Source organism: Hyperolius riggenbachi, chromosome 9 (genome assembly GCF_040937935.1).
Source record: "Hyperolius riggenbachi isolate aHypRig1 chromosome 9, aHypRig1.pri, whole genome shotgun sequence".
In the NCBI taxonomy this organism is placed as follows: domain Eukaryota; kingdom Metazoa; phylum Chordata; class Amphibia; order Anura; family Hyperoliidae; genus Hyperolius; species Hyperolius riggenbachi.
This window is the reverse complement of record NC_090654.1, coordinates 233,747,259-233,775,236: the sequence shown is the minus strand read 5'-3', so window position 1 is coordinate 233,775,236 and position 27,978 is coordinate 233,747,259. Positions and strand designations below refer to the sequence as shown.

The 27,978-nt window shown below is 41.2% G+C and overlaps 1 protein-coding gene across 3 annotated transcripts in view; it reads left to right on the top strand.

Moving 5' to 3' along the window:
* Positions 1-27,978, top strand: part of MDGA2 (MAM domain containing glycosylphosphatidylinositol anchor 2) — a 1,075,710-nt gene that overhangs the window by 793,318 nt on the left and 254,414 nt on the right. For all 3 annotated transcript variants that reach the window (XM_068254164.1, XM_068254163.1, XM_068254165.1), the window contains exon 8: positions 19,861-20,154. In XM_068254164.1, the coding sequence (XP_068110265.1) occupies positions 19,861-20,154 (294 nt within the window). The remainder of the gene's footprint in view (positions 1-19,860; positions 20,155-27,978) is intronic.

The window sequence follows — 27,978 nt, the reverse complement described above, 5'->3', positions numbered from 1 at the left end:
ATTAATAAGAATAAGCAAGCTTTCGGCCTTGCAGCCTTCGTCGGGCTTACATCCTCTTAGTTTGCAGGCTGGTGGTACAGACAGCTATATACATGCAACATCAAAAGGGAAAACAGATTTTTTTCAAGCATAAATACATGTCATTAAGATGCCTTAATTGAAACAGAACATTTAAATGAGGTGAGAGGTTGTTAGCTGAGATAAGTAATTGTAACATTTTTTCTGTAAAAATTTACCATCGGAATTACCATTGGTCAATAGTAGAATATCTGCATTACCGATATTCTACTAGCGACTATTTCTGTCCCACTCTGCTCGGATGCTTATAAACAGACCACTTTTCCTTAAAGGGGTTCTTTCGCAAAAAAAGGAGGCAGTTCAAAAATGTGACAGATGACAGGTTTTGGGCCAGTCCATCTTTTTAAGGGGGATTCTCAGGGCTTTCTTTAACAGCATTTCCTGAACAGCAGTTTAACTGCCAAAATAGCAAGATACCATTCGGCCTCCCTAATCACTTGCACACTATTATGTCAATTTAGATTTTGCAACTGTTGTTCAGGAAATGCTGTTGAAAACAAAGAAAGCCCTGAGAATCCCCCTTAAAAAGATGGACTGGCCCAAAACCTTTCATCTGTCACATTTTTTTAACTGCCTACTTTTTTCGCGAAAGAACCCCTTTAAGAGCTAAGGAAGGGGTTAAAGGTAGAGACTCCAGGAAGAGTTATTATATTTGGGCATCCACACAACTGCTTGGAAGCAACGCACGTTTCACATTGAGCACATCTACGGGACAAATTGTTCAGAAAAAATATTATGATGTGTGAAGTGTATCCCGTTCCTATATGTCACCATTTTGCTACTCGCCGGTTGATCTACTACATTAATTTGTAAATTAAGCAGGATGGAAAATGCTAACTGCCTCATTCATTGCTCCATTAATCTGTGAGGTGGAGAAGCGTTCCATAAGCCATAGAGTTGTAATTAGCCGTGTGGTACATAAAGCAGAATACCTGGTATTTATAAATTGCCAATATTCCTATCATTTCCCGGCAGCCAGGGCCACCACAGTGATCATTCTTGATGCGAGCTATCTACTGTCCGCCTCCGCGCCTTCTGTCACCTGTCCCTCTACGACGTGACCCATTGTCCTTGTGTACAGCGCTTTCCCATTGTACCGTTCTTATCCTCGGAGGTCGTGGATCATTTCATTTAAATGAAGCTGCTTTCATTTGTACCCACCTCCACTCTCGTCTGCAAACAATACATATTAAAAGCCATTAGCCTAAGCTGGCCTTAAGCCGTAATGGCATGCATGTGCACTATCTTTGCATTAGTGTATTATCCCTGATGCATTAATGCATAGATCCATTATTATTAATTACTCTGCTTCCAGAGTTAATATACTGAAAGCAGCCAAGCAGTTAGTAAAAAGCAGCTATGACTTCTACAGGTGTGTCAAAAGAATTGTTTTCCATTTAACTAGAGGATGGCAAAAATGAACACTTGTTGGACTCTCAATTTGTGCTTAATAAGTGGAATGGCACTTTCCAAAACCAGTTGCTCCTCAGGAAGTTGAATCTTAAGCAGAACAATCTGTTCAAAAGCATTGTGTCAGGTGTCCTTCTCCATTTAGGCAAGTTGCACACCTAATAGTAGCACCAAGGGCGGAGCCGACATAGAGGTTCCCAGCCTCGTGTAAGTCATATCTAGGGATGATCGGAATTGCTGATTTCTGATTCCACGGAAATTCCACCTTCCACCAATGCAGATTTCTGCTACTGCTGTATTCGGGGCAGCATGGTGGCGTAGTGGTTAGCGCTCTCGCCTTGCAGCGCTGATCCCTGGATCGCATTCCAGCCAGGTCAACATCTGCAATGAGTTTGTATTTTCTCCCCTCGTCAGTGTGTGTTTCCTCCGGGCACTACGGTTTCATCCCACATCCCACATACAGATAAGTTAATTGTAGCAAAGAAATGAACAGCGCTACTTAAAAACAGATGAATGCTTACCTGCAAAAAAGTGCAGACCCCACTCATGGGATACAAATACACAATGAGCACACACACAACCTGTCTACCACTTGGAGGATGTTAGTGGAAACTAACATCCTCCAAGTGGTAGACAGGTTGTATGTGTGCTCATTGTGTATTTGTATCCCATGAGTGGGGTCTGCACTTTTTTGCAGGTAAGCATTCATCTGTTTTTAAGTAGCGCTGTTCATTTCTTTGCTATGTTTGATTTAATTCTGGTCAGCTGCTCCTACTTGTTAGTTTTTCTTTGGTGTATATGCAGAGCCTCTGTTTGGGTTCAAGGTGCGTTTGTAGTCTCTGGGGGGGCTCAGCGCATCTCTGAGCTGAGGCCATTCAGAGGCAGCCTGGTGATGCGCTGATCCCACTTTTTCTGAGATAAGTTAATTGGCGTCCCCCCTAAATTGGCCCTAGTTTATGATATGTGCATTACATGATACATACATAGACATATGACTACGGTAGGGGACTAGACTGTGAGCCCCTTTGAGGGACATTTATTGACAAGACAATATACTCTGTACAGCGTTGTGTAATATGTCGGCGCTATATAAATACTTAAATAAATAAATTCAGATGGTATTTAGCAGAATTCCAACAGTATTCAGGTTTCTGCGGATTTCTGCTTTCAGTGGAAAATTCCGCCTACCGCTTACCGCGCTATAAATCTGCATTCTATGATTGGCTTATTCATTCTGAATCTGCTGATTGGCTTAAAATTACATACTATTAGTATGGCGGATTTACGCTTAAATTTCCGCTACCGCTTACAGCACTACAAATCCTAATTCTCTGATTGGCTGATTCATCCCGAGTCTTCTGATTGGCTTAAAGAGAATCTGTACTCTAAAATTCTTACCATAAAAAGCATACCATTCTATTCATTATGTTCTCCCGAGCCCCTCTGTGCTGTTTTTGCCACTCCCTGCTGCAATCCTGGCTTGTAATTGCCATTTTTATCCAGTGTTTACACACAAAAAACATAGCAAGTGATACGCTGAGAAGATCTGAGTGTGTGAGTCATACAGAGTGTGCAGTGGCCTGGAGAGGGTGTGTATAGCTTCTAGCCAATCACAAGCACAGCACATTCCACACATTTCTGCTTCAGCCCGACAGAGCCGACAGAGGAGAGAAGATTAGATCATATAACGGAGATAATACAGCCACTGTGCAAATAGCAAAGGCTGCAGTAAGACAGAGCACATAAGAACAGGTATAGAAACATATAGGATAGAAGAAATAAGGATGAAAATTTTGTTACAGAGTCTCTTTAAAATTACAGGTTATCGGTAAAGCAGACATATCCACGATTTCCAACTAATTCCACACTCTAATTTCTGCGTTCTGATGCGGAAATGTGATTTCCGGTCGGAAATGCGGAAATTTCCGTTCCGCGGAATTGGAATGAGCATCCCTAGTCAATACACCTGCACCCATGCATAATATCAGAAACAAGTGTCTGACCATTTTCTCATGACATAAAGATTTGCAGCATAATGGGCATCTGGTTGCAGAAACTGTGTGAAGTAATAATGTCAACATGAACCTGAATGATTCCAGTAACCAGTGAAATCCCTGCCAGGAGAATATGAGGCTGTTTGAAGGCATATCTACAAATCATGGGGCCACCCAGCAAAACTTTGATGGGACCCCCCCCAATGTTCGCACCCTTACTCTTGCCTAACATTGATGACCCTCATAACTTGGGAACCCAACTTGCAAGGGTAGGTAGTAAAACAAGTGTGGACATCGTAATATTCACACACAACAAATTTAGCCACAAAAAACACCTGAACTAAAGGATGGACCCTTTTATTGGAGGGAGTGAAGTAGGAGTTGGGAACCCCTTTACAGTTCTGGGCTCCTCTGTGGTGGCAGAGACTGCTCCCTTGTAGTTACACCCCTGATGCCCAGTATTAGCATAGCTTTCCTTTTTAAATACATCAGTGAGTAGATCGTGTTACTTGAAAATAACTTTGTAGTTACTTCTTCCCTTTGTGAGGAGAAATAGGTATGTGTTCCATTGGGTTTGATGGTATATCCACAGCACTTCATAATACACTGCTTGTTAACATTGTCAGTGTAGTTTCACGTTACATATTTTTGACTATAAATTAAATTTTCTTAAAAAAACAACAACAAAAAAAAGATTAAAAAAAGGTGTTACAAGGCTTGTTATTTTATTTATTTTATTGTATAATTTTATTCAATAAATTAGACTTGCTATCAGGGCCGGTTCTAGGCTTTTTGCCGCCTGAGGCAAACTTGTGAGGATGCCTCCCCCTCCCCTGATAGGTAGCCTAGAGGGATAGCAGCCAGGAAGAAGGCGAAGCGGGCACAGCGGTGGGGGGGGGGGAGGGTCAGACCCCCCCCCCCTCACTCACCTCGGGCTCCTCCGTCCGTGCCCCCCCCCCCCCCAGCTATTTTCACTAAATTTAAGTCAGCCAGCAACGAGTGGGGAAGCAATTACTCACCTACTTCCTTACTTGCGTTCCACCGTTCGTGTCACTTCCTGCAATGCTGCCCACTGTACTTTACGGTTAATAAAGTTATACTTTTAGGTTAATAAAGTTATAACTTTATTAACCTAAACGTATGTCTACCGTGCCTGTACACAGCATCAATAAATGAGCTTTTGTGCTTCACTACATACTGCTGCATTTGGAAAGAAAACACTACACTCATACATTTGTAATTGATCAAAATGTTCTTAACATACGCATTGCCACAAATTGCAATGTTTTTCACTTAACACAGCTGTGTTGCTGTTCCTAGAGAGATGGATGCCATCTTCTATTTATGCAAACTTACAGTCTGACAAAAAGCGCTATAAAAAAATGTAGCAACTGTTATCTTTATCCTACCTGTCCTAAGACCAAAATAATGTAATCTGTGTGATTCCATACGAGAAAAAAAAAAAGACTCCAGAGAAGACTTACATTTTTATTAAGTCAATAACAATGCATTTCACATGCAATCTGACAGGCTAGAGTGTCTCACGTATGTAAGGTGTGCACAACTGCACAACTGCTGTTGCCGGACGGAACTGGGACTCCATCTATCAAGTGGTAATTGGTTGCCAAGCACTGACAAAGCTACTCACAGCAATTGTTGATGAAAGAAAAAAATCATTCTGAATATACAGATTGTAAGACTGAACTACCTTCTAGATAAAGGCCTGAACCAGTCGTGAACTGGTGACTCAGAGTTCCTTTGAGGTAAAGTGGCCCTGAGTGGAACAAGATGCCAGAAGTGCCTTGCTTTATTTATTTTTTCCAGACTTAAACATAGTGTGATGTGGGCATTATTAACAGCTTGAAAAGAGCAGTTCCCCGCTGCTATCTTTACGGACAGAACACATTAACCTTCAAGTGAACTGACAATGCCAGGTGTACTGAGTGCTTGAACTGTTCCCCTTAACCAAGAGTTTCCCGCCTTTTGCTTGTACTTTGTTATTTAGTGGCAAGGAGGACTTTTCATAACATCTGTCAAGTGAGCTTCTGTACGCGGATCTACGAGAAAAGGGCAAATCCACAACCTATGAAGCTTTAAAGGGGAATTCTAGTCAATGAAGGGGGATGTTCAGGGCCGGATTTGTACTCTTTACCGCCCAAGGCCACTGTCACCAGCCGCCCCCCTTCAGTATAGGTAGCGAGATGACCCCTCCCCCCTTCCCTCCAGTATAGGTAGCCAGATGACCACCCCCCTTCCCTTTAGTATAGGTAGCCTGATGAACCCTCCAGCATAGGTAGCCAGATGACCTCTCCCCCTTTCCCTCCAGTATAGGTAGCTAGATGACTCCCTTAATCCCTTCCCCCCCCCTTTAGTATAGGTAGCCAGCTCACCTTCACACCGCAGCAGCCATCAGTGTCACTCATTTCTCTGCTCGTCTTCAGTGCAGAAGCTTTCTCTTCCTTTCAGTCTCCAATGCTGCCCAAGTCCATAGCCGCCGGCCACAATGCAAATGTGCACAGAGAGCAAGGTGGCTGCTGCAGAGGCGGCTAGAAGCAGAGTACCATGGTCAGGTGCTTGCCTGATCTCCCTGCATAGCAGAATTTGTAAGCTTCCACCAGTTTAGCCTGGTGCTGCGGTGCCCTAGGCCGTGGCCTAGGTGGCCTTGCCCTAAATCTGGCCCTGGGAATGTTGATGGGTTAAAGGGACCCTGTAGTAGATCCAGGTGTATGTATCCATTATTCTATTATGAAAGAAATCTTTACTCAAAGAACATTTGCAGTTCCTTACCCTGCAAATTGTTTTCTTCTTCCTAATCCTGCCAGCTGTAAACTGTGCTGATAGTCGACCACAAGGTGGTCAGATCTGCAGCTATGCCCAATCAAATTGTGGACTCCCTCCTCACCTCCTCTTGCTTGATGAATCACGCTATCTGGTAATGTGTACATTTCCTATAATCATCTCAAGCACGCTCCTAGACAACAAATTGACAGCACAGAGCAGCTGTCTTGTCTCTTGGCACACAAGAGCAGACAGCATTAGTCATCGGAAGGGAGGGGCTAAGGAATGAGTTAATAGTGAGTTTAGGCTGAGTTCCAGATCTAATCATTCTATGACGGAATCACAACAGTTCTCAACTGGCTGGATTAGGAAGAAGAAAAAGTTCACTGATCACAGGGTAACACTTCTCTTTCAAGATATAATACTGGATTCAAAAACTTAGATTCAATACAGGATCCCTATAAAAAATGTAATAATGATGATCATTACTTGAACATAGTATGCATTTCACAGGTGGGATCTCATAGAAAGGACTTTTATGTGTTTTTTTTTCACTAACTGTTTCTGGAGTACACAGCTATATGAAAAAAATATTATACCATTCATATATAGCCTGGGTCATCATTGTCTTAAAAATTCTCCCAGGGACCTGGAAGTGTTGTCACCTGCAATGATGAACAAATCAAAAAAATATTAGCGACACATCCATAGCACATGCTAGAGCTTTGTTTTGTCAGTCGGGTCATGATCAAAGCTGTCATTTTAAGTGTTAGTTACATCCCAAACATCCCTTCCTTCAACTAACAGTTGTAAGAATTAAATAAAGAACTGTGGAGCAAATTCAGCAAAACAAGGGCAAGGAAAACTGAAGCAAATCTGATGCAAAATTGGAGCAGCTACTCAGAACAACCAATCAGAATCCTTTATCCGGTGATCTGTTTTAATTTTCACTTTTTTTTTCTTTTCAGCAAGTTTGTACCAGTTTTCCTTGAACTGCTCCTGATAAATCTGCCTGGTGTACTTGGCATGGTTTTGTGGCGCCACTCTTAAGAGGTGGTGCTCACTAGGCATCTGTTTAGTTTGCCTATGCTAAAAAACAGCCTTACTCTCATATATTAGCTTTAGTAATGTATATGTAGAGCCTTACTAACAATTTCACTTACATGTCAGTAAAATTAGAAACATCATTGGGATTGGTTTAAGTTGGGGGATTCATCAAAACTGGACCAACTTTTTTAGTGAGGCTACTGAAAATGTAATAAATTAGCAATTGTGCCAGTTCAGATCAGCACAGCAGCCAGACAAGCCTCAAAACCCTTAGGGCCCTTTCACACCAGAGCGGTGCAGTATTTTTACCGCACCCCACCGTCGGACAATGAAAGTCTATGGAGACTTTTACACTTCCACGTTACGGCATGATGCGAAGTGACGTTTTCGCTGCATCCAAGATGCTGGTCCAGAACTCCATTACTGTGTGTCTTCTGCGGTGTGCGGCGTTGATCTGCATTGGCCCGGAAGTCGTGTTAGTCTATGGGGATGCAGGGATTTTTTTTAAAAATGACTGACGCGACGCCACTGCGCGCATGCGTGGAAGTGTATTTTTACAATACGCTTCTGTGCACTTCTGCCTACCCCGGAGCAGGAAGAGACCGCAAGCGCATGTCACTTCCTGCTTGGCCCAATGCCAGATGGAGAATGCCGAGTAGAAACGTGGTATTTCCCAAAGGCCTGTTTCTGGTGGTGCAATGCGGTGCGGCAGAAGCGACACACTGCATTGCTGCCCCCAGTTTACAGTGTGAAACCAACCTTAGACTTTCACAGACATCTATCTAGTATAAATCTACTTACGCCTACAGTGGACGTCTATAGGCCATTTTGTTATTCCTGTGCCACTGCTGTCTAAAAGTCCTTAGTACAAAGTTTTGGATTAGTACAACTGCTAACTTCTCCTTTATGTGAAATATGCAAATAATTCTAAGATGATGCAGATTTGATTAGTCCATTTGGCCACCATGGGCCAACTCAATGATTTTGGGCATAAGGACCGCCTTATTTTCTTGAAGAGAACTCGAGGTGGGTTCTAACAATGCTATCAGCACAAGGAGGCTGGGTCTGCATAAACTGCCCAGCCTCTGTTGCTATACCGATCCCTCCTTGCTTTTTGGTGGGGCTCAGTAAGCCTCTGGCATAATGCAGTTACCTGTATCTCTGATGCAGCTCTGTGTGTGACTTTACTTTTTTATTTTTCTTTCTTTATCCTCATATTTCCTACTGATTATTCCCTGTAGTCACCTATGGAGACCATTTGCGGGTTATTTCAGCTTAGCTTTCTGATTAGATTGGTCACTCTTGCCCACTATCATACCTACTGATTTTAAGAACATTGTTCGTACCCTGTGGGTCGTCCTTATGATTATTTTATTTTACTTCTGTTATCGCTAAATAAAAACCTTGACACTAAAATAGATTTTAATAATAATTAGCATAAGTCTCAATCATCTCAAATTTATTTGCACCTCAATGACATTCCTTAGTGACTAATGTGGACTTTGGTACATTGTAGATTTGGGCAAGACATTTAAAGTGATCCCGAGCCTGAAGCTTGCCTGAAGAGAGGGAAGCCTCAGGATCCTTTTAAGACTTCCCTCGGTGGTCCGATGTTCCCCTTCCCTGAACATGGCCCCCCTCCACATCGGGTATGTGCTTCTCTGTTACGAGCACGGCCATGCAGGAGACCTAAGAGAATGGCCACCATTGCACAGTAGCGTGAAGCCCGCGGCTCCTGCTTACTGCACATGCACGAGCAAGCTTGGGCGGCTACTATGTGGCAATGCTGAAAGGAGGGGAGGTGCACAGCCCCGATTTGATTAGCGACAATGCCTTGTCACTAATCTTCCCGGAGGCACACTCAGCGACTGAGGACATCAAAGCACCAAGATAAGCCTCAAAAGGATTCTGAGGCTTCCTAGTCTTTAGGTAAGTATCTCATTTTGTACCCGAGCTTCGGTACATTTGAACAAACACAATACAAACATAGCTGGTACTGGCGTGTAGCTTTTAAAGAAAAACACCTGACAGTCTAAGGGTTGTTAAAAATCACTATATGAAAGGTTTTGACATTCTTCTAGCCCTTTTGCGAATCATCTAAAGAGAAGAGATTGATAGCTACTATTCAATTAGCTGGCAGTAGGTTCATTAACCAGCAGTCGGTTGGTTTGATTGGCTTAGTCTCAAAGCTGTGAAAACGAATCTCTATTCTCTTCATCTTGCCAAGAAGTGGAGAGTAAGTGCAGAACAGGGATCACTGTCCCCTACTTCCAAATAAGCCCCTATCAGGTATTGAAAAGTGACATTTCCAAGCATTCTTATTACTCAGTCTATTGAAGAATGTGCTCTGCTGAATGACTATATAGGAGAAGCTGAATGTCATTTTTTTTCTTATAGCGGGTGGCGACAATTGCATTCACGTGAGTCTATCTCTACCGCTGTTGGAATGAATAGGTTATTGTGTGCCACAAAGACATACTTTGCAGCAGTGGGACAATCATGTGTTTAATATTTCCTGAGTTCTCGACAATCCTCTATATGTTTCCGCGCACGCTGTCGCTGACCCTCAATGTACAGAACGTGGCATTCACAGGAAAAGGCAGTGCTATTTATGGCCTGCCTTTTCTGCAAAGGGCAAAACCGGCACAGAGCTGTCTTTATAGCGTTGTGTATAATCAGCTCACAGAAGCATTGGAGGTGCTAAGAAACTTATTGAAGAAGACTGCAAATTGAACCGCCTACCAGAAAGCTCAGGCCATTCCTTTAACAGAAGGAACATTTTTAAAATATGTGTTTGATGCAGTGGTGGGCCAAAATTTTGCATATGCAAAATTTCGCATCGAGATTTGCATTTACGCATTGTAATCGTAATGTGAAGTTTCGGGGAAAATCGTAATTAACTTTGTATGTAAAAGGAATATTAGGATGGAGTAATGGTTAAGGGCTCTGCCTCTAACACAGGAGACCAGGGTTCGAATCTCGGCTGTGCCTGTTCAGTAAGCCAGCACCTATTCAGTAGGAGAGCTTAGGCAAGTCTTCCTAACACTGCTACTGCCTATAGAGTGCGCCCTAGTGGCTGCTGCTCTGGCGCTATGAGTCCGCCAGGAGAAAAGCGCAATATAAATGTTATTTGTCTTTTGTCTTCATAATTTTGCGTAATTTTTCACGCAAATTTGCGAAATGTTGTGCCGACTTTAGCGGTTAATAGCAAAGTCCCCATACATGCTATTGCTACCAAAATTGCTACATATGTTAAGGAGAATATTGTGTACAAGTCAAAAAAAAGAATTTTTCAAAAAGGCATTGTAATTTTTGGGAAAATCGATTTTAAATATGCAAAGAAAAATGTTTTTAAACTTTTAAATGTTTTTAAATGTTTTAAAAAAACATTTTTTCTTTGCATTTTTAAAATTGATTTTAACAAAAACTAAAAGGTCTTTTTGGGAAATTCTTTTTTTTTTTCTTACTTGTACCCACTATTCCTCTTAAAGCGGAATATAACCCTGCATTTCAACTTTGCTCTAAAACATTATTTACAGCATATTATATGCAATATGTTGTGAATGTTACACACTCACTGTCTGTCCTCCAGATCCTGCACAGTCAGAGAGTGTGTGTAACATTCCTCACTTGTTACATTGTGTTTACTTAAATGTATCTATCTAAACTTCGGCTGCGGCAGTATTTCTATCCATGGAACTTTAAAGCTCTATGTGTAACCCTTCCAATGCTGGTCTAGTAAAAAAAAATGCTGGTTGCATATAATATGTTGTAAATAATTAGAGCAAAGTTGAAATGCAGGGTTTTATTCCGCTTTAACATATGTAGCAATTTTGGTGTCACTACCATGTATGGCGGCTTTGCTATTCACTGCCAAAGTCAGCACGAAATTGTGCGAAAATTACGCAACACTTTAGATGAAATTACGAATCACTATACGAAATTAATTGAATTTACAAATCATAATCACTTATAAGCGTAAAAGCAAAAATTACGCAAAATTTAGCGTAATCGTAATTAGCTGATTATGATCATCACTGGTTTCATGAAAACCCATTATGTGGAGGGAAGGGGGGCCGCCAATGAAATTAAATAACAAAATATGGTACCCTTGTAGGCCAAAAAGGGGCAATGGTATAACAACCAGATATGTATCATCATAAAATCCAAATTTTATTTATTAAAGCAACATTAAAGGACAACTAAGTAAAAAAATGAAGTAGAATGCGCTATACATTACTTTTTTCATATGTCACTGTCACTTACAGTATGTAGCAAAAGCGTGGCAGATCTATCGGGTTTTGGACTACCACATTTTTTGGACTATAAGACGCTCCTGACCATAAGACGCACACGCACCTAGGTTTTGAGGGCAAAAACCAGGGGAAAAAAATACATACTAAAGCTGGTGCATCCATGGTGAAGGGGCATCTTGTGGATTATGTCCTCTTTGTACTTCATGTCCCTTTGTACCTTTTGTGTCTCCCTGTGTCCTCCTTTGTCCTCCTTGTGTCCTTCTGTGTCCCCATGTGTACGCTTCTGTCTTCCTTTTGCCTTTCTCTATGCCCCTTTGTGTCTCCCTGTGTCCTCTTCTGCATGGGCACAGTACAGGGGGTCCCTGACATTGCAGCAAGTTGGAGGTTCGTATTGGCCGGCGCTCACAAGTCAGGAACTCCCTGCATTTGGACTATAAGACCCAGTGACTTTTTTCCCCACTTTTGGGGGAGAAAAAGTGAGTCTTAGTCCAAAAATACAGCAGTTTTATCTCCACATAGGGGATTCTCCATTATTATTATTTTTTTTTCAAAAGCACTTACTCAATTGCCGTTATTCAGTCCAGCTGCCAAATAGTGTGCAAGTTAGGAAGGAAGCTGGCTGACATCTTTGTTTAGATTGTTTTCAGGGGTGCTTATATACAGAATAAAGGTAATACTGTGCATCTCTGATGAGATGGACTAGTCCAAAATCTGTCAGATCTGTCAGCTGTTTACTACCTACTGTAAGGGCCAGCAACAAAGGAAACAAAGTAATTTATAGTGCATTTTACTGTGAGAAATGTATATTTTATATGTATGTATTTTAAATTTTACCATTTTTTTATGATAGTGGTCCTTTAACAGAATTGTCTAGTTTTCTATCTGATTATACATGGAAAAGACTCCTATTAACAATTTTCGGTAAAATTGCGAGTCATCGTGTTACAATAATGTATGCTGATGTATATTACCGTAGTTTCGGGAAATAACGTCACATGAACTCCCTGATGTTGGGCACGATATATGTATATAATTTAATCTAAACTACAATCAACACATTTCAAGGTAACTCCTTAGCAAAAAAAACAAAACCCCAAAACCCACACGTTTTGTGAATCATTGTTGCCTGCTTCAGAAGAACACTTAAAAAAAAAAAAAGAAGCAGGGAAACACCAACTGTACCAGGTGACAAAAATACAGTTGTATCAACTAAATCAAAAAGACTATTTTTTTAATTGTATGAATATAGTGCCAACATCTTCCATAGCGCTGTACAGTATGATAACAGGATCAATCCAGCATAAGGAACACATATATGAAATATGTGTATGATTAATTTCAGGAGAAAAAAAAAAACTTTAACGCTTTAAATATTCAGGCTTATCTTTGAAGACAGAACAATAACCCCTGGCACCAATCAGACTTGAAATTCCATTGATCTCAGTACAGTAAACTGTGTCGATGGCTTACTGTGGCTTATGCGACGGAATACTATTTTTTTCATGATTGAATTATTGAATAATGTAGATGTTTTGGTTTCCTCTCCTTGCTCAGCACCTGGTACTTTTCTAGGAAATCAACCTATATTTAGCAGTGTGGAAATGCAAACAGCAATAATGTGCACAATTAGGCTTCGCTCTCCTTGCGCTCAGCGTACGAACGATGCAGTTTTGTTGGTTGGAATGGGCAAAATGATCACTTGAGAAAAAGAACTACTGCTGATACTGCTAGATGTGCTTGCAAGGAGACAGACCCCATTTTATAGGATTTGGGGGATTAGAGATGCATTGAAACTGTGAACAATACAGAAAGTACTGTAATCCTTAAATGCACTTGCAGTAATGGTCATGCAGAACGACTGCCCTTGATGGTTATGGACAGCCTTTCCCCATATACACATGCTATTTAATTCTCGTCCAGTCAGTGCGGGTATTGCTCAATGGAGATTGGCGTGAGGAAGATATACATAACAGTGGTGACTGGGGATAGTGTTCTAGGATGACCAATCGAACACGGTAAATCCAGCGCTGGAGACTTGGGCGCAGCAGCGCAGGAGACTTGGGCGCAGCCGGCGCCACCATAGGCCGTAATAGGAACTACGGCTATCGCAGGCACAGGGAGTAACTTCAGCGCCGTCAGAAGACGGACCTGAAGTTGCTTTTAAAACAATAATTCGGATTCCAGCGATTGCTGGAAGCCGAATTATTTCATTCCCCCACTATCCATGTCGGCCTGGAGGGGGAATAGTAATTAACACGGCCCGGACTTGTGCGGCAGCAGGATCAGCCATATACTGGCTGTGTCCTGCGCCCAAGTCTCCGGCGCCGTTCTCTCTCGTACGCTGACCAATGGCTAACAAGGTGTGGGTGGATGTTGGAGGACAATGCAACACACTTGTGTCCTAAACAATCTTGGTTGGTCATTTTGGTTAACCTAAGTTGTGTGTTTGGGCCTTAAGAAACAGCCACAACAAACGAATCTCTTCATAAATGCCACTACTTCTTCCTTGCTTGCTTTTCTAAAAATGTATTAATTTGCCTGAATTTTCCATCGCTTGCCATCAGTTTTAACTTCCACCATCTCACATAGATATTATTTCTTGTCTCTTCTCAAGTTTGTAATCTGCACCTCTCATTTAATATATGATGAAACATAACACTTTAGCACTTTGCATGTAATGGTTTCAGGACCTATTTTAGAAAAAAAATGGGTTTACATATACATTTGGGGCATTAACGATTTATAGGCAAATTTATATTTATATTTTTGGCTATACAACTTCCTTTAAAGAGGAGTTGTCAGCCATACTATCTCAGAAAAAAATACACATATATAAGTAGAAAACTGCTTGCTCTACTTACATAACATACCGTATTTTTCGGACCATAAGACGCACTTTTTCTCCCCCAAACATGGGGGGGGGGGGGGAAATGTGCCTGCGTCTTATGGTCCGGATGCTACAATTTTAGTTGTCATTTCCCTCAAAAGCCTGGGTCCCCGCGGCTGTCCTATTCCCATCTGTCTTAATGCTGCTGAAGTCTTCCTCCCTTCACTTCCGCTTACATCATCAATGCGGAAGTGAAGAGAGGAAGGCTTCAGCAGCATGCACAGACCACCCAGCGGCTTTTATCACAGAGGATTACTGCTGATCGGCGATAGCGTACAGCGGTAAGCGGCAGCCTGCACACACCACATATCTCTTAGAGAGCCGGGGAAAGTAGTCGGGGGACGGGACAGAGGCGGACAGGGGGTGGGAACACACGTCTATAGAGGGACCGACAGCCGCTGGGACACAGACTCGTAACCCTCCCGCAAACCCCCACACAGATGCTTTAAGACAGATAGGGGGACAGTTTAAAGGACACAGGGTACACTTAGGAGGACACAGGGGACACTTAGGAGGACACTGGGGGCACTTAGGAGGGCACTGGAGGCACTTAGGAGGACACTGGGGGCACTTAGGAAGACACTGGGGGCACTTAGGAGGACACTGGGGGCACTTTAAAGGACACTGGGGGCACTTAGGAGGACACTGGGGGCACTTAGGAGGACACTGGGGGCACTTAGGAGGACACTGGGGGCACTTAGGAGGACACTGGGGGCACTTAGGGGGACACTGGGGGCACTTAGGAGGACACTGGGGGGCACTTAAAAGGACACTGGGGGCACTTAGGAGGACACAGGGGGCACTTAGGAGGACACTGGGGGCACTTAGGAGGACACTGGGAGCACTTAGGAGGACACTGGAAACACTTAGGAGGACACTGGGAGCACTTAGGAGGACACAGGGGGCACTAAGGAGGACACAGGGGGCACTTAGGAGGACACAGGGGGCGCTTAGGAGGACACAGGGGGTGCTTAGGAGGACACAGGGGGCACTTAGGAGGACACTGGGGGCACTTAGGAGGACACTGGAGGCACTTAAGAGGACACAGAGGCCACCTAAGAAGACACAGGGGAGGCGTTTAAGAGGACACAAGGGGCATGGATGAGGACATGGGGACAGAGGAGGACACGGGGACAGATGAGGTCACAAGGGAGACAATAAAGGTACAAAGGGGACACAGGGACAAAAGGAGGACATATAAATTACGGAGGGGAAAAGATCCACAAGATGCCCCTGTACCATGGATGCACCAGGTTTAGTTTTTTTTTTTTCCTGGTTTTTGGTCTTCAAACTTAGGTGCGTCTTATGGTCCGAAAAATATGGTATGTATTGCACTGTCCACGTTTTGATTTTAGTGATTTTTCTAAAGTAGAAAAAAAAGAGAAAATCCTTCTTAGCATTTCCCGTTTTAACTGTGGCTATTTTGAAGCCAATCCTGAGGTCATTTCCTCCCTAAAGCTACGTACACACATACGACAACGTTCATTCGTTGTAAACGATGAACGATCTTTTAATTGACGTAAGAACAACCTAGCTTTTAAGGGTGTGTAACAATCTGATCGTTTGTTAACGAACGATGCGGAACAACATCACATACTGTTCCTGGAAGTTGCATCATAGCAAGTTCCGCCCGCACGTAACGAACGTTTCAAAACGTACGTTACACTGTAAAACTAATGTTACGCATATGACTTAACTAAATTTCTATTTCATACTGTCGGTATGTAGTAGAGCATCTAGATAATATAGTGTTGACAAAACATACAAAAATACACTTTGTCCTGTTAAAATAAAAATTATGGTATAATCATGTAGTATACAACGCATCACTGGGCACAATCATAGAACAAACGTTACATCGTGAGAGGAAAATTTTATGTGCTGTGACTATAAAACGAAGTGCGCATGTCTTGCCTACTACGAACGACTGTTTCTTAACGATGTACTACTTTTGCTAACGATCGTCGTTTAAAAAAATCCGCCAGGACAGATCTTTCATTTTTAACAATCTAGCTCGTCCATCGTTTGACTTAATGATCGTTGGCTGTTTTTTTTAAACGATCGTTGTTTGAAATGATTGGGGAACGATCGTTTCAATCGACTATAGTTGCATGTGTGTACGCATCTTTACGCCCCTCTGCCTGATTTGCCCGCCCTTCACTATTGAAAGTACATTGTATCAGCATGAGAAATATTGGCCAATCAGAGAGGAACAGTGGTGTGAGAGGGGAAAACAGCAGGGAAAGAGGCTTCAGCCAATCAGGCTGCATTAGTTAAGTCTGATTGGTAAGTAAAGAAGAAAAAAAGAAAACCCAGCATGCTCTGCAAATTCCTTTGTGCAGCAGATGTACTAAATAAGAGCCAGGTAAACTGGGGAATTATCTTTTATAGACAAGAAAAGCAAGAGTGATTTTTAACTTTTGTATTGCCTTTTTAGCACTCCTATTACTTGTTTACCAAATAAAAATAAAGAATAGATTTTTATTTTATGCCTGACAGTTAAACTTTAAGGATTGAGGTTTGCACACACCTTTTTAGTGGCAGAATTAACTTTTTAGAATCCGAAAAGGTGTCAGATGCAGGTAATGCCATTTTCAGAATTTGCAGAGAGCTGGATTGCAGACTCTATAAATTCTGCAGTTCTGGATTAGGCATGAATAGTCATTAGTAGGAATGATCATTGAGATGCAAATATTTCCAAGTTGCAAGGTTTTGCAAATGCATGCAGCTTGAAAATGGACCAATCAATTGAAACTTTGGTGGGACTTGATTGGTCCATTTTCAAGCTACATACAAAATTTACATAATCCTGCATGAACACAGAAATATTTGCAGTTCATTGAGCATCCCTAGTCATTAGTTGTCCATGGACGCCACTATTTACTTGTACTAGAAACTATGGCATCAGTCATTAATAATTACTTATTAGCCAACTAATGGGCGGTAAGATGAGTTTGTTCTTCGAGAAGGTGTCATTTCCTCAATCACTGAGCCTCGAAAGAGAAAAATGTGACATATCCATTTGAGAAGCATTTGGAGGTGTCTACCCCCCATGAGTGGCTGTATGTGACACATTCCTATTGCCCCACTGACACAATGGTGAACTAATGCTAATAACGACCACCCTTGTGCACTATAGGAGACATTCCAATCCGTCTCTATTGACACTTTTTGTGACGCTCTGCGGGCAAAGAAAACACCGGGACAACGTACATCTGAACACTTGGCAGGTAAACGATATTAAACCACCACACCAAACCATAACACTGATCAATAAACTGTTAGAAGATCACAGAAAGCTAATCAGTCACTTCATTAGTCAGTAGAGTGGCACACTGCAAAACATTATCCCTGGCTTTCTTCAATAAGAGATCATCATATTTAGTATGTAGGAGCTACAAATAAAAGCTGTTTTTTTAAACAGCCAGAAGCTGAATCTAGTTGGCTGGCATGCGTGGACTATTGCCCTTTGTTACTAAATAAATCCAAGTATCATAACAAGCAATGCATGCCTGCCTGATTACTGACTATGAGGTCGTCTTGCTTTCGTACTGAGAGCATTCCATGTTAATTCGCTGTGGGTGAATAATTGTTCGCCTTGTACACAGCTCAGCTGTAGAGAACAGTAATGCTGCAGCAGCACCTGCTGGGAGAGCTGGGATCAGCAGGCTGGGACATGCTAGCCTGCGTTGTGTTATTCAGCTGTGATGCTGATATGTACATGAAATCGCCAATGTTCATGCCTGCTCTAATTTGCCAGCCGTTGACCCATGCTCTTTCTACATGAGAAAAGGCTTAAGGCAGGCTTCTAATAATAGCTAGCTAGCCCCCTTTAAATAACACAAAATGATTTTATTTCTTTCAAGTCTGGCTGATGTTTAGTGCTCTAAGGCTCCTCACATTAATAAATAGAATGCGCGGAGATGCGCGCTCACACTGCATTTCAAACAAATTAAACCCAGTGGTGGGGATGTAAAGGTTGGATGTGAAGGCAAAAATCTCTAACCCTATAAATAACTACTAGAAAAATGTATTTTTTTATTTTACATTGATTCTTGAAATGATGTATATTGTTATATTTGTATCTGTTAAAGTGGACCTGCTTATCTTTTTTAAAGCAAAGATGAAGTTCTGAGTTCAGGTCCGCTTTAAAGTGAACCCAAGGTAAAAGTGGTGTGAAGGCAGCCAAAATTATTTCCTTTTAAACAACACCAGTTAACTGGCAGTCCTGTTGATTTTCTGGCATCAGTAGAGTCACAGCCCTGAAACAAGCATGTGACTGACTCAAGTCAGTTTTGAGTCAGGGCAAATGATTTGCAGGTTCAGGGCGGGAAAGGAGGTATCAGGCACTGATTGGGATGAATTACAATTGTGGGTTCAAGTTCCTTTTAAAGTGAACCTCCAGACGAAAAATATACTCAGCAGCACTGAAAAGGCTTGGTGTTTCTTTAACAGTTCAGCATCAGAACTTTGTTTTTCTTACCCAAGCCTCATTTTTAGCTGCACAGAAGCTAAGCTTCGCCCCATCAAAGAAAACTGCCAGGGCATTTTTCCCCAGATGCTGTGCAAAGCATTATTATTTAGTATTTATATAACTCCGACATCTCATGCAGCGCTGTACAGAGTATATATTGTCACTAACTGTCCCTCGAAGGATCTCACAATCTAGTCACTACCATGGTCATATGGATGTCCATGTATGTATCGTAGTCTAGGGCCAATTATTAGGGAGAAGCCAATTAACGTATCTGCATGTTTTTGGGATGTCGGAGGAAACCAGAATGCCTGGAGGAAACCCACACAGGCACGGGGCAAACATACAAACTCCTTGCAGATGTTTACCTGGCTGGGATTCAAACCGGGGACCAAGCGCTGCAAGTCGAGAGCGCTAACCATTATGCCACCGTGCTGCCCAAACAATCAAAGCTTGATGGGATTTCTGATGTTGTTTTTGTTCTTGTTCTACTGTTTTTTCACTATTTTAATTTGAGATTTGAAGCCTAGTGCGCGCAGCTGGGAGGGGTGATCAGGACACAGGACAGTTGGAACTGTGTCTCATGCTCCCTGTCACCTCCTTTCAACCAAAAAAATGGCTGCCCCCATTAAATCACAAACATTTGTCTGATCTTTTAAAACAGGGTGGGTAAGAGATTAGATTACCTATCTATTTAATTAACATAACTAATGTAACTTAATGGCAGTATATTTGTTTAGGCTGGAGTTCCTACAGTTTAGTGCACACACCTCTAAATGTATATATGCATTTGCTTTTTGTGGAGGCATTCTTATCTAATGATAGAGCAAATAGCTAGCACAGTTTCTCCCCGCTAACATGTAGCTTCAAGGGTATTGTGTATTTAGAACCTCTGCCCATATGTTTACTTAATGCACATGTTTTTTTTCTGTTCAGTTCCCCCAAACCTTACAGTTCCAAAAGGAAAGTCTCCCATGGTTGCCAGGGAAGGAGATACAATAGAACTGCAATGCCAGGTTTCTGGGAAGCCAAAACCAATCATCATGTGGTCCAGAGCTGACAAAGAGGTTCCGATGCCAGATGGGGAAATGCAGATGGAGAGTTATGATGGAATATTAAGGATTGTGAATGTATCCAGAGAAATGACCGGGACCTACAGGTGTCAGACCAGCCAGTACAATGGATTTAACGTCAAGCCCAGAGAAGCCCTGGTTCAGCTGATCGTGCAATGTAAGTTATGAAAATGATGCTTTTCTTTGGTGTTTGTGTTGCTGTAGAACTTTTTTTTCTGAACTAGTAACTTTTTTTTTATTTTAAAAGCTTGATTTATTTGAGATAAATGTGGCCAAATACACTGTGAACCTGATATATGTTCTACACACAGCAAGGACATCAAAATACAGCAATTTGTCATTTCATGACCATTGTATGTAACACTCGTAGGAGTAACTGCAAACTCTTGACTGTTTTTGAATTGGACTTATCGCTTTTCAGCTGACATAACATTGCAAAGATGGAGTAGGGTAAGCATTGCTCGTTTACCAACTCTGTGTGATGATTTAAACTGTAATATAAAAGTGCCATGGCAAGACACCATCTTGTTTTATTTTTTTTCTATTTCTTTAGTTTTGCGCAGTACTGAAAAGCTGGAAATGTAATGCTTGTATTGCTCTGTGCTATAGGTTAAGAATTGCCACAATGAAATCATTTTGTTTTTCAAAAACATCGCCATCTCTGCAATTTTACCACAATTTTACTGATATGTTACCACAATTTTAATGCAAGTCAATGGGAGCGTTTTAAAAAAATGTTCAGAAAGCGCTGATGATCTGAAAAGCGCTCAGAAAGTCCTCACAGTGAGTTCTACAGCCTAAATGCTTCTCCTGCTTAGACGTGTGTGTCACAAAGATCACAAAAAGGGAACATTTCCTCTTAAATCCCATACACAGCAGTTTAGGTCTAACTAATAGAGATGGAGGTTTGCTGTGGCAGATCTGTTTACAAACCCACATTCACAGTGGGATTTGCAGCTTCAAAAAGGGATGGCACTCCAAATGCTCTTTCAGTGGTTTTCCGCTAATTCCAAAAGAGTATAATTTATCACAATTAAGGTGACCATTAACAATACAATTCTCTGAATGAATGATCGATCATCCTGAGAAGTGTATCATTAATGGCCGGCCACCTTTACTTTCACACTTTGCACCTTTATTGGGGTTTTCTAGCAAGCTGTATCTTTGTTTATTGTCTTCTTATTTAAAACACTGATAATCGGTCCCATGAGTTCACAGCAGATTGTAGCACAAATATTTGAATGCTGACATTAAAGAGACTCTGTAACAAATTTTTCAGCCTTAGTTCTTCTATCCTATAAGTTCCTATGCCTGTTCTAATCTGCTCTGGCTTACTGCAGTCTTTCCTAACTGCACTGTCTCTGTAATAAATCAATGTATCTTTCCTCTGTCCTGTTTGTCGGGCTAAGGATTGATTGTGTGGAATGTGCAGGGCTGCTTGTGATTGGTAGAAGCGATACACACCCTCTGCAGGCCCCCTGCACACTGTGAATGACTCACACACTATGCTTAGCTGAGCCTATTAGAAGCTGGTTAGTTTGTTTGTAAACACTGCCTAAAACTGTTAATTACAAGCCAGGATTGCAGCAGAGAGTGGCAGAAACAGCACAGAGGGGCACAGGAGAAAATAATGAATAGAATGGTATGCTTTTTATTGTAAGAATATTAGAGTACAGATTCTCTTTAAAGGACCAGCTTATAGTCACTATGACATCCTAGCAATAACCCATCACTAATCAATCCTTCATGCAAAACTTAACAATAATACAATCATTCAACACCCAAAGCCTGACAGTAATCTAAACATACCTGATAGTCAAGGGCCGCTTTGCACTAATAAGTGTTGTAAACCACTAGGGATAAGCTCAAATTTTTACCAATGCCTTTTGCATGTTTGCCAGAAATTTCCCAGAATGTAGAATGGCATATGGATCAGGTAGGAAAAATGCAGCAGGAAATGATAATGGCAGATGGTGTTCACCATTGACCAATCAGCAAATGGGGTGGCTACAGAGAATAAGCAGAGCAGAGGTTGGGCTGTTTCAACTCTAAGTAAAGAGGATGCTTAAGGGGCAGAAAAAAGGCTGAGATAGCAGCCAGTAACCAAGAAAACGTGTTGGAGGCACCCAGAATATACAGTCATTATTTAAAATCATAAGGTATAGGAGTAATTCAGTCTTACCTCCGTAAACGGACAAACCAGATGAGTAATAGTTTTTAATGATGCACAAAAATGACAACACGTTTCACAGGTACTGGCCCGCTTCCTCGGGTCAATAACAAAGTGCCTAAGTCTGTAGCAGTCACAGCTGTGTGCTCCTCTTTTTAGTAGCTCTGACCTTACAATAATGGAGGTGCTGTGCCAGTATTTTTCAATATCATACACAATAGCACAAGTAAATCCCCACATGTCACTGGCCATGTCCAAGGCAAATATTGTCTTGCATTAAGCATAGCTTTAACCAACTGAAACCTTTCCAAACCAATTAATATTAACCCAAAAGGCCAGGTGCTGCATGCATTTCTGAATTGGACTAGCTGAGAATGTAACATGATATAGAAATTATTGTCATGTCCTGTTATGTTATTATGATGGGAAGAGAAGGCATCACTGCAATTGAGCTGTTGATGTGAAGGAGAAGTGGTTGATGATGGTGATGTTTATCAAGGCGAGGGCAAAACTTTAGTGCCAAGTGCCATGTGCCACGGCTGGTATGCTCCTGGCACACGTTACACCTGCTGCTACTGCATTGTCCTGCTCCTGCTGCCTGTGCAGCTCCCACCGCCAGGCCAGGGTGCCACAGGCCACTGATACCACCTATATTTAACCCAAAACACAATTGCTGCGTAATTTTTTGGAGGTGTCTTGGCTGAAAACTGTCATGTCCCAGTTGTGCAGTTGGACTGTGGACACAAATGTGATTGTGTGGATTTTAAGTCCCCACATCATCAATTAGTGTTCCCCTTTAAAAAATAATGATGCTACATGCCTCATTTACCCTAAAAAAATGTTTTTAAAGCAATTTAAAGGGCACTTCCGTTTTTACTATCCGGATATCCGAATCCACCCAGATAGCCCGGATAATGCGATCGGATATCCGCATGAACGCGGATATCTGAAAGTTCGGATTCGGATATCCGATCCGGATATTTGGGTATCCGGATTTTGAAAAGGGGTATCCGAGCATCCCGGATCCTGCATTAATAGATTGCTGATGCTGGAGAGGAGGAACTCGAAGTTGCAACTGTAAGGGACATTGTGGAAATTTTTTTCTTTCTTTTTTTCCACACCTTTTTTCTTCCAGGGTTCCATCAAGTAGCAGTGATGGGTCAGCCGTTCCCTTGGTGACACATCACTAATGCAACCAAAGATGGGAATTGTGGGAGGATGCCAGGGAACAGTGGGAGAATGCGCAGCAAATAGCTGTGCCTGTTCAGTAATGAAAAAATATGAGATAATGATTTGTATGTGTAGTACAGCTATGAAATAGAACATTAGTCGCAAAGAAAAGAGTCTCATTTTTGTTTTCCAGTACAGGAAGAGTTAAGAAACGTCACTTGTTATCTATGCAAAAGAGCTTCTCTGAGCTCTCTGACCAAGCTTGGTAGTCTATTGGGATGGTCGGAAATGGCAAATTCCGCTTCCACGGAAAACCTGCTTTCTGCCATTGCCGATTACCTCTACCTATTCTGCTTTCCACTACTGATTTCCGCATTCTGATGCAGATTTTCGCGGTAATTTCCACGGACTTTAACATCAATTTTCTCAAAAACTACAAGGTCTTTTTGAAAGATTTTTTTTCCTCTTGTTCCCACTCTTCTTAAAGGAATACTATCAATACCCAAGTGTTCTAAAATGACAGTGTACAAATAATGTCTAAGTAGCTGTGTAAACATTTTCCTACTTTTCAGGTTAAATATCAGAGGCACAAACTGTAATTTATTGAGGGTAGGATTTAGCAATATTAGGACAAATCAATTGCAGAAGGGGTGCCTGCTTCAATGCACAGCCAGAGTTGCATATCAGACTACAGAAAGCAAATATCAAACATATCAAACTCTGAAAGCAAAAACAGTATGAAAAGCTGTGACAATTAGTTACATTTCCTCTGCTCTCTTCAGACATTTCAGAAACGCAGGACTCAGAAGCTGCAGCTGTTGGGAGCTTTGTCTCTCTGTCACACACAGAGTTACACATAGAGGTAACTGATCAAGTGTGAGGGGAATTTCCCCTCTCCTCATGGCTCAGTCAGCCGTCAGTTTTGGCGTCAGTAAAGTTTGAAAGTATTTTGATAACAGTAAACAAAGAAGTTGCTACTAAAATGTATACACCAGTACTTAGCAGCACTTCCCAAACAATTCCTGTGTCAATTGAAAAAAAATATGTGAATCAATAGTATTCCTTTAACATACCCTGCAAATTTGGTGTTTCTAGCACCTATGGGGGCTTTGCTATTAAAGGGGCACTACAGCGAAAAACTGTAAAATTTTAAATATGTGCAAATATATACAAATAAGAAGTACATTTTTTCCAGAGTAAAATGAGCCATAAATTACTTCTCCCCTATGATGCTGTCACTTACAGTAGGTTGTAGAAATCTGAAAGAAGTGACAGGTTTTGGACAAGTCTATCTCTTTCTAGGGGATTCTCAGGGATATATTTATTTTCAAAAGCACTTAGTGAATGGCAGTTGTGCTGTCCAACTGCCAAAAACTGTGTAGGGAGAAGGGAAGCTGGCCAGCATCATTGTTTAAATCCTTTTTAGGGAATATTTAAAAGCCTTGCTGAGAATCCCCTATAAAGAAATGGACTAGTCCAAAACCTGTCACTTCTGTCAGATTTCTACTGCCTACTGTAAGTGACAGCATTATAGGAGAAAATTAATTTATGGCTCATTTTACTCTGGAAGAAACGTACTTCTTATTTTATATGTTTGCACATATTTTAAATTGTACAATTTTTCGCTGTAGTGCCCCTTTAACTTCTATTTTCTGCATTTTACATTACAGTCGATAGCCGCTGAATTTAGCGGTTAATAGCAAAGCCCCTGTAGGTGCTAGAAACACCAAATTTGCAGGGTATGTTAAGCAGAAGAGTGGTAACAAGAGGGAACATTTTTTTTCAAAAATACATTGTAGTTTTTGAGAAAATCGGTGTTAAAGTCAGCGGAAATTACCGCAAAAATCCGCATTGGAACCGCTATGCGGTATGACGCCGATTTTAGAGGTTATTAGCAAAGCCCCCATAGGTGCTAGAAACACCACATTTTCATGCTAGGTTAAGCAGAAGAGTGGGAACAAGAGGGAAAAAGACTTTCAAAAAGACCTTGTAGTTTTTGAGAAAATGTATGTTAAATTCAGTGGAAATTTCCGTGATTTCCGCAAAAATCCGGCTACCAGACTGGCATTATAGATTTCAGAATTTTGATTCGGAAATGCAATTTACAATCGGAAATGCAGAAATTGCAAGCATCCCTTGTCGGCTACAGTGCTGTTTTCTGACGCACTTATACATCAAAGAAACAGTTTGAGACAGGTTCAGATAAGGTGTTCCTGCAGGGAATTCAAAAGGTCATTACCTTTGCTCTGTTTTATAGTTTAAAATACAGAGTTTGGCTTCTAAATTGCAAACATGACAGAATTATGCAATGTTATAAAAAAAAAAAGGCTATAAAACTGAACATAAAAATATGAGACTCTTTTCTTTGCTACTAATAATCTATTAATTATTCGTACTACACATACAATTCATTATAAGTAGTTTTTTTTGTTCTTTGTTTTTTTGCTTCAGTGTCACTTTAACTTGGTTTTATCAGTTGTACTACTTTTAGTATTGGATCTAATTTTGACTGGATACTTTTAGCAATTACTCAACTTCTGCCTTATTTTTCCTTGCATTTGTCTTAATATCCGTAACCAAGCACACTATGGCCTCCTCCATCCACCTTCTCTATCCTAAGTATAGTGCTCAGTTCCCTGCAGGGATCTACCCACAATAATATGTTCTATTTTCTGTATTTTTCCATTGTTTTTAATGTTTGTAATCTTGTTATTCCTCTCTCTGTGTTTCTCAGCAAACACTAGTCTAAAAAAGGATTGTTTTTATTCCTGCTGCTTTATTAGCAAACAGTACCCTATTTCAAAGTTCATGCTTAAATTGTTCCGTGTTCTGTACCCATGTCACACTCAATTAGCACCACGAGATTATGTTTCCGCAAGACGGATACCCCTGCATCAGTGCTGAGAACAATGCAAATGCCTAAAAGTCATATTTGCACCTGCACAATGTCTTTCTAATGAGGCAATATTTCCCTTTCTACCTTAAAGAGAATCTGTATTGTTAAAATCGCACAAAAGTAAACATACCAGTGCGTTAGGGGACATCTCCTATTACCCTCTGTCACAATTTCGCCCCTCCCCGCCGCATTAAAAGTGGTTAAAAACAGTTTTAAAAAGTTTGTTTATAAACAAACAAAATGGCCACCAAAACAGGAAGTAGATTGATGTACAGTATGTCCACACATAGAAAATACATCCATACACAAGCAGGCTGTATACACCCTTCCTTTTTAATCTCAAGAGATCATTTGTGTGCTTCTTTCCCCCTGCAGCTATCTTCCACTGTAGTGTCAGGCTGTTTCTTCCTGCAGAGTGCAGACAGCTCTGCCTGTATGTAATTCCTCAGTATGTGAAAGCCCAGCCAGCTCAGAGGAGGATTTATCCAGCTTGTAAAAGATAATAGAGCAGAGAGAAGCTGCTCTAATCCTAAATAACACACAGGCAGTGTGCAGAGAGGGGCTTGGAGGAAGGGAGATGCATCACAGAACCACAACACTGAAGAACTTGGCAGCCTTCCAGACACAGGCTGACAAGTCTGACAAGAGAGAGATAAGTTGATTTATTACAGAGATGGTGATAGTAGAACGCGCTGCAGTAAGCCAGAACACATTAGAATAGCTTTTGGAACTTGTAGGATGATAAAAAACAGGATGCAATTTTTGTTACGGAGTCTCTTTAAGGAATAATTAAAGGTTACAATGTTATCCAAGGTTATATAAACCAGAACGTTGGCATCTGTTTTATACTTGCCCGGAAATTACTCTCTCAGTAGTTCCCTAATTATCTGTGGAATTTAGTCTTTTTTGAACAATGAACTTTTATGATATTTACAAAATGAACTGTCAAATATGCACTCAAATATTAGGAAACTTGTGTATTTTCTAACACAGAAGAATTTGTATTTCATCAGCAATGGCTAGGAGGATAATGGGTGGAGAGTAAGCCGAGTATAGGTGTTCCATGTGGGAGGAAGACCTGGATGCAACTTGAGTGTGAATGTGTGTGTGTCTGGGACGGTTTCTGTTTTTTTTCCATTTTTTTTTATTAAATACATTTTTAGGCAATATAGCAGTGCAACAATTAAGAAAACAAGTACCGTTTGTAATGTATAATCCATTCTGGTTGGGGTGGCCAAAACTTATAGGCATTACAGTGGGATGCGAAAGTTTGGGCAACCTTGTTAATCGCCATGCTTTTCTTAAATAAATCATTGGTTGTTACAATAAAAAATGTCAGTTAAACATATCATATAGGAGACACACGCAGTGATATTTGAGAAGTGAAATGAAATGTATTGGATTTACAGAAAGTGCACAATAACTGTTTAAACAAAATTAGGCAGGTGCATAAATTTGGCCACCACAAAAAACAAATGAAAAAAATATATTTAGTAGATCCTCCTTTTGCAGAAATTACAACCTCTAAACGCCTCCTGGAGGTTCCAATGAGACTCTGGATTCTGGTTGAAGGTATTTTGGACCATCCCTCTTTACAAAACATGTCTAGTTCATTCAGGTTTGATGGCTTCTGAGCATGGACAGATCTCTTTAACTCACACCACGGATTTTCAATTATATTCAGGTCTGGGGACTAAGATGGCCATTCCAGAACATTGTACTTGTTCCTCTGCATGAATGCCTTA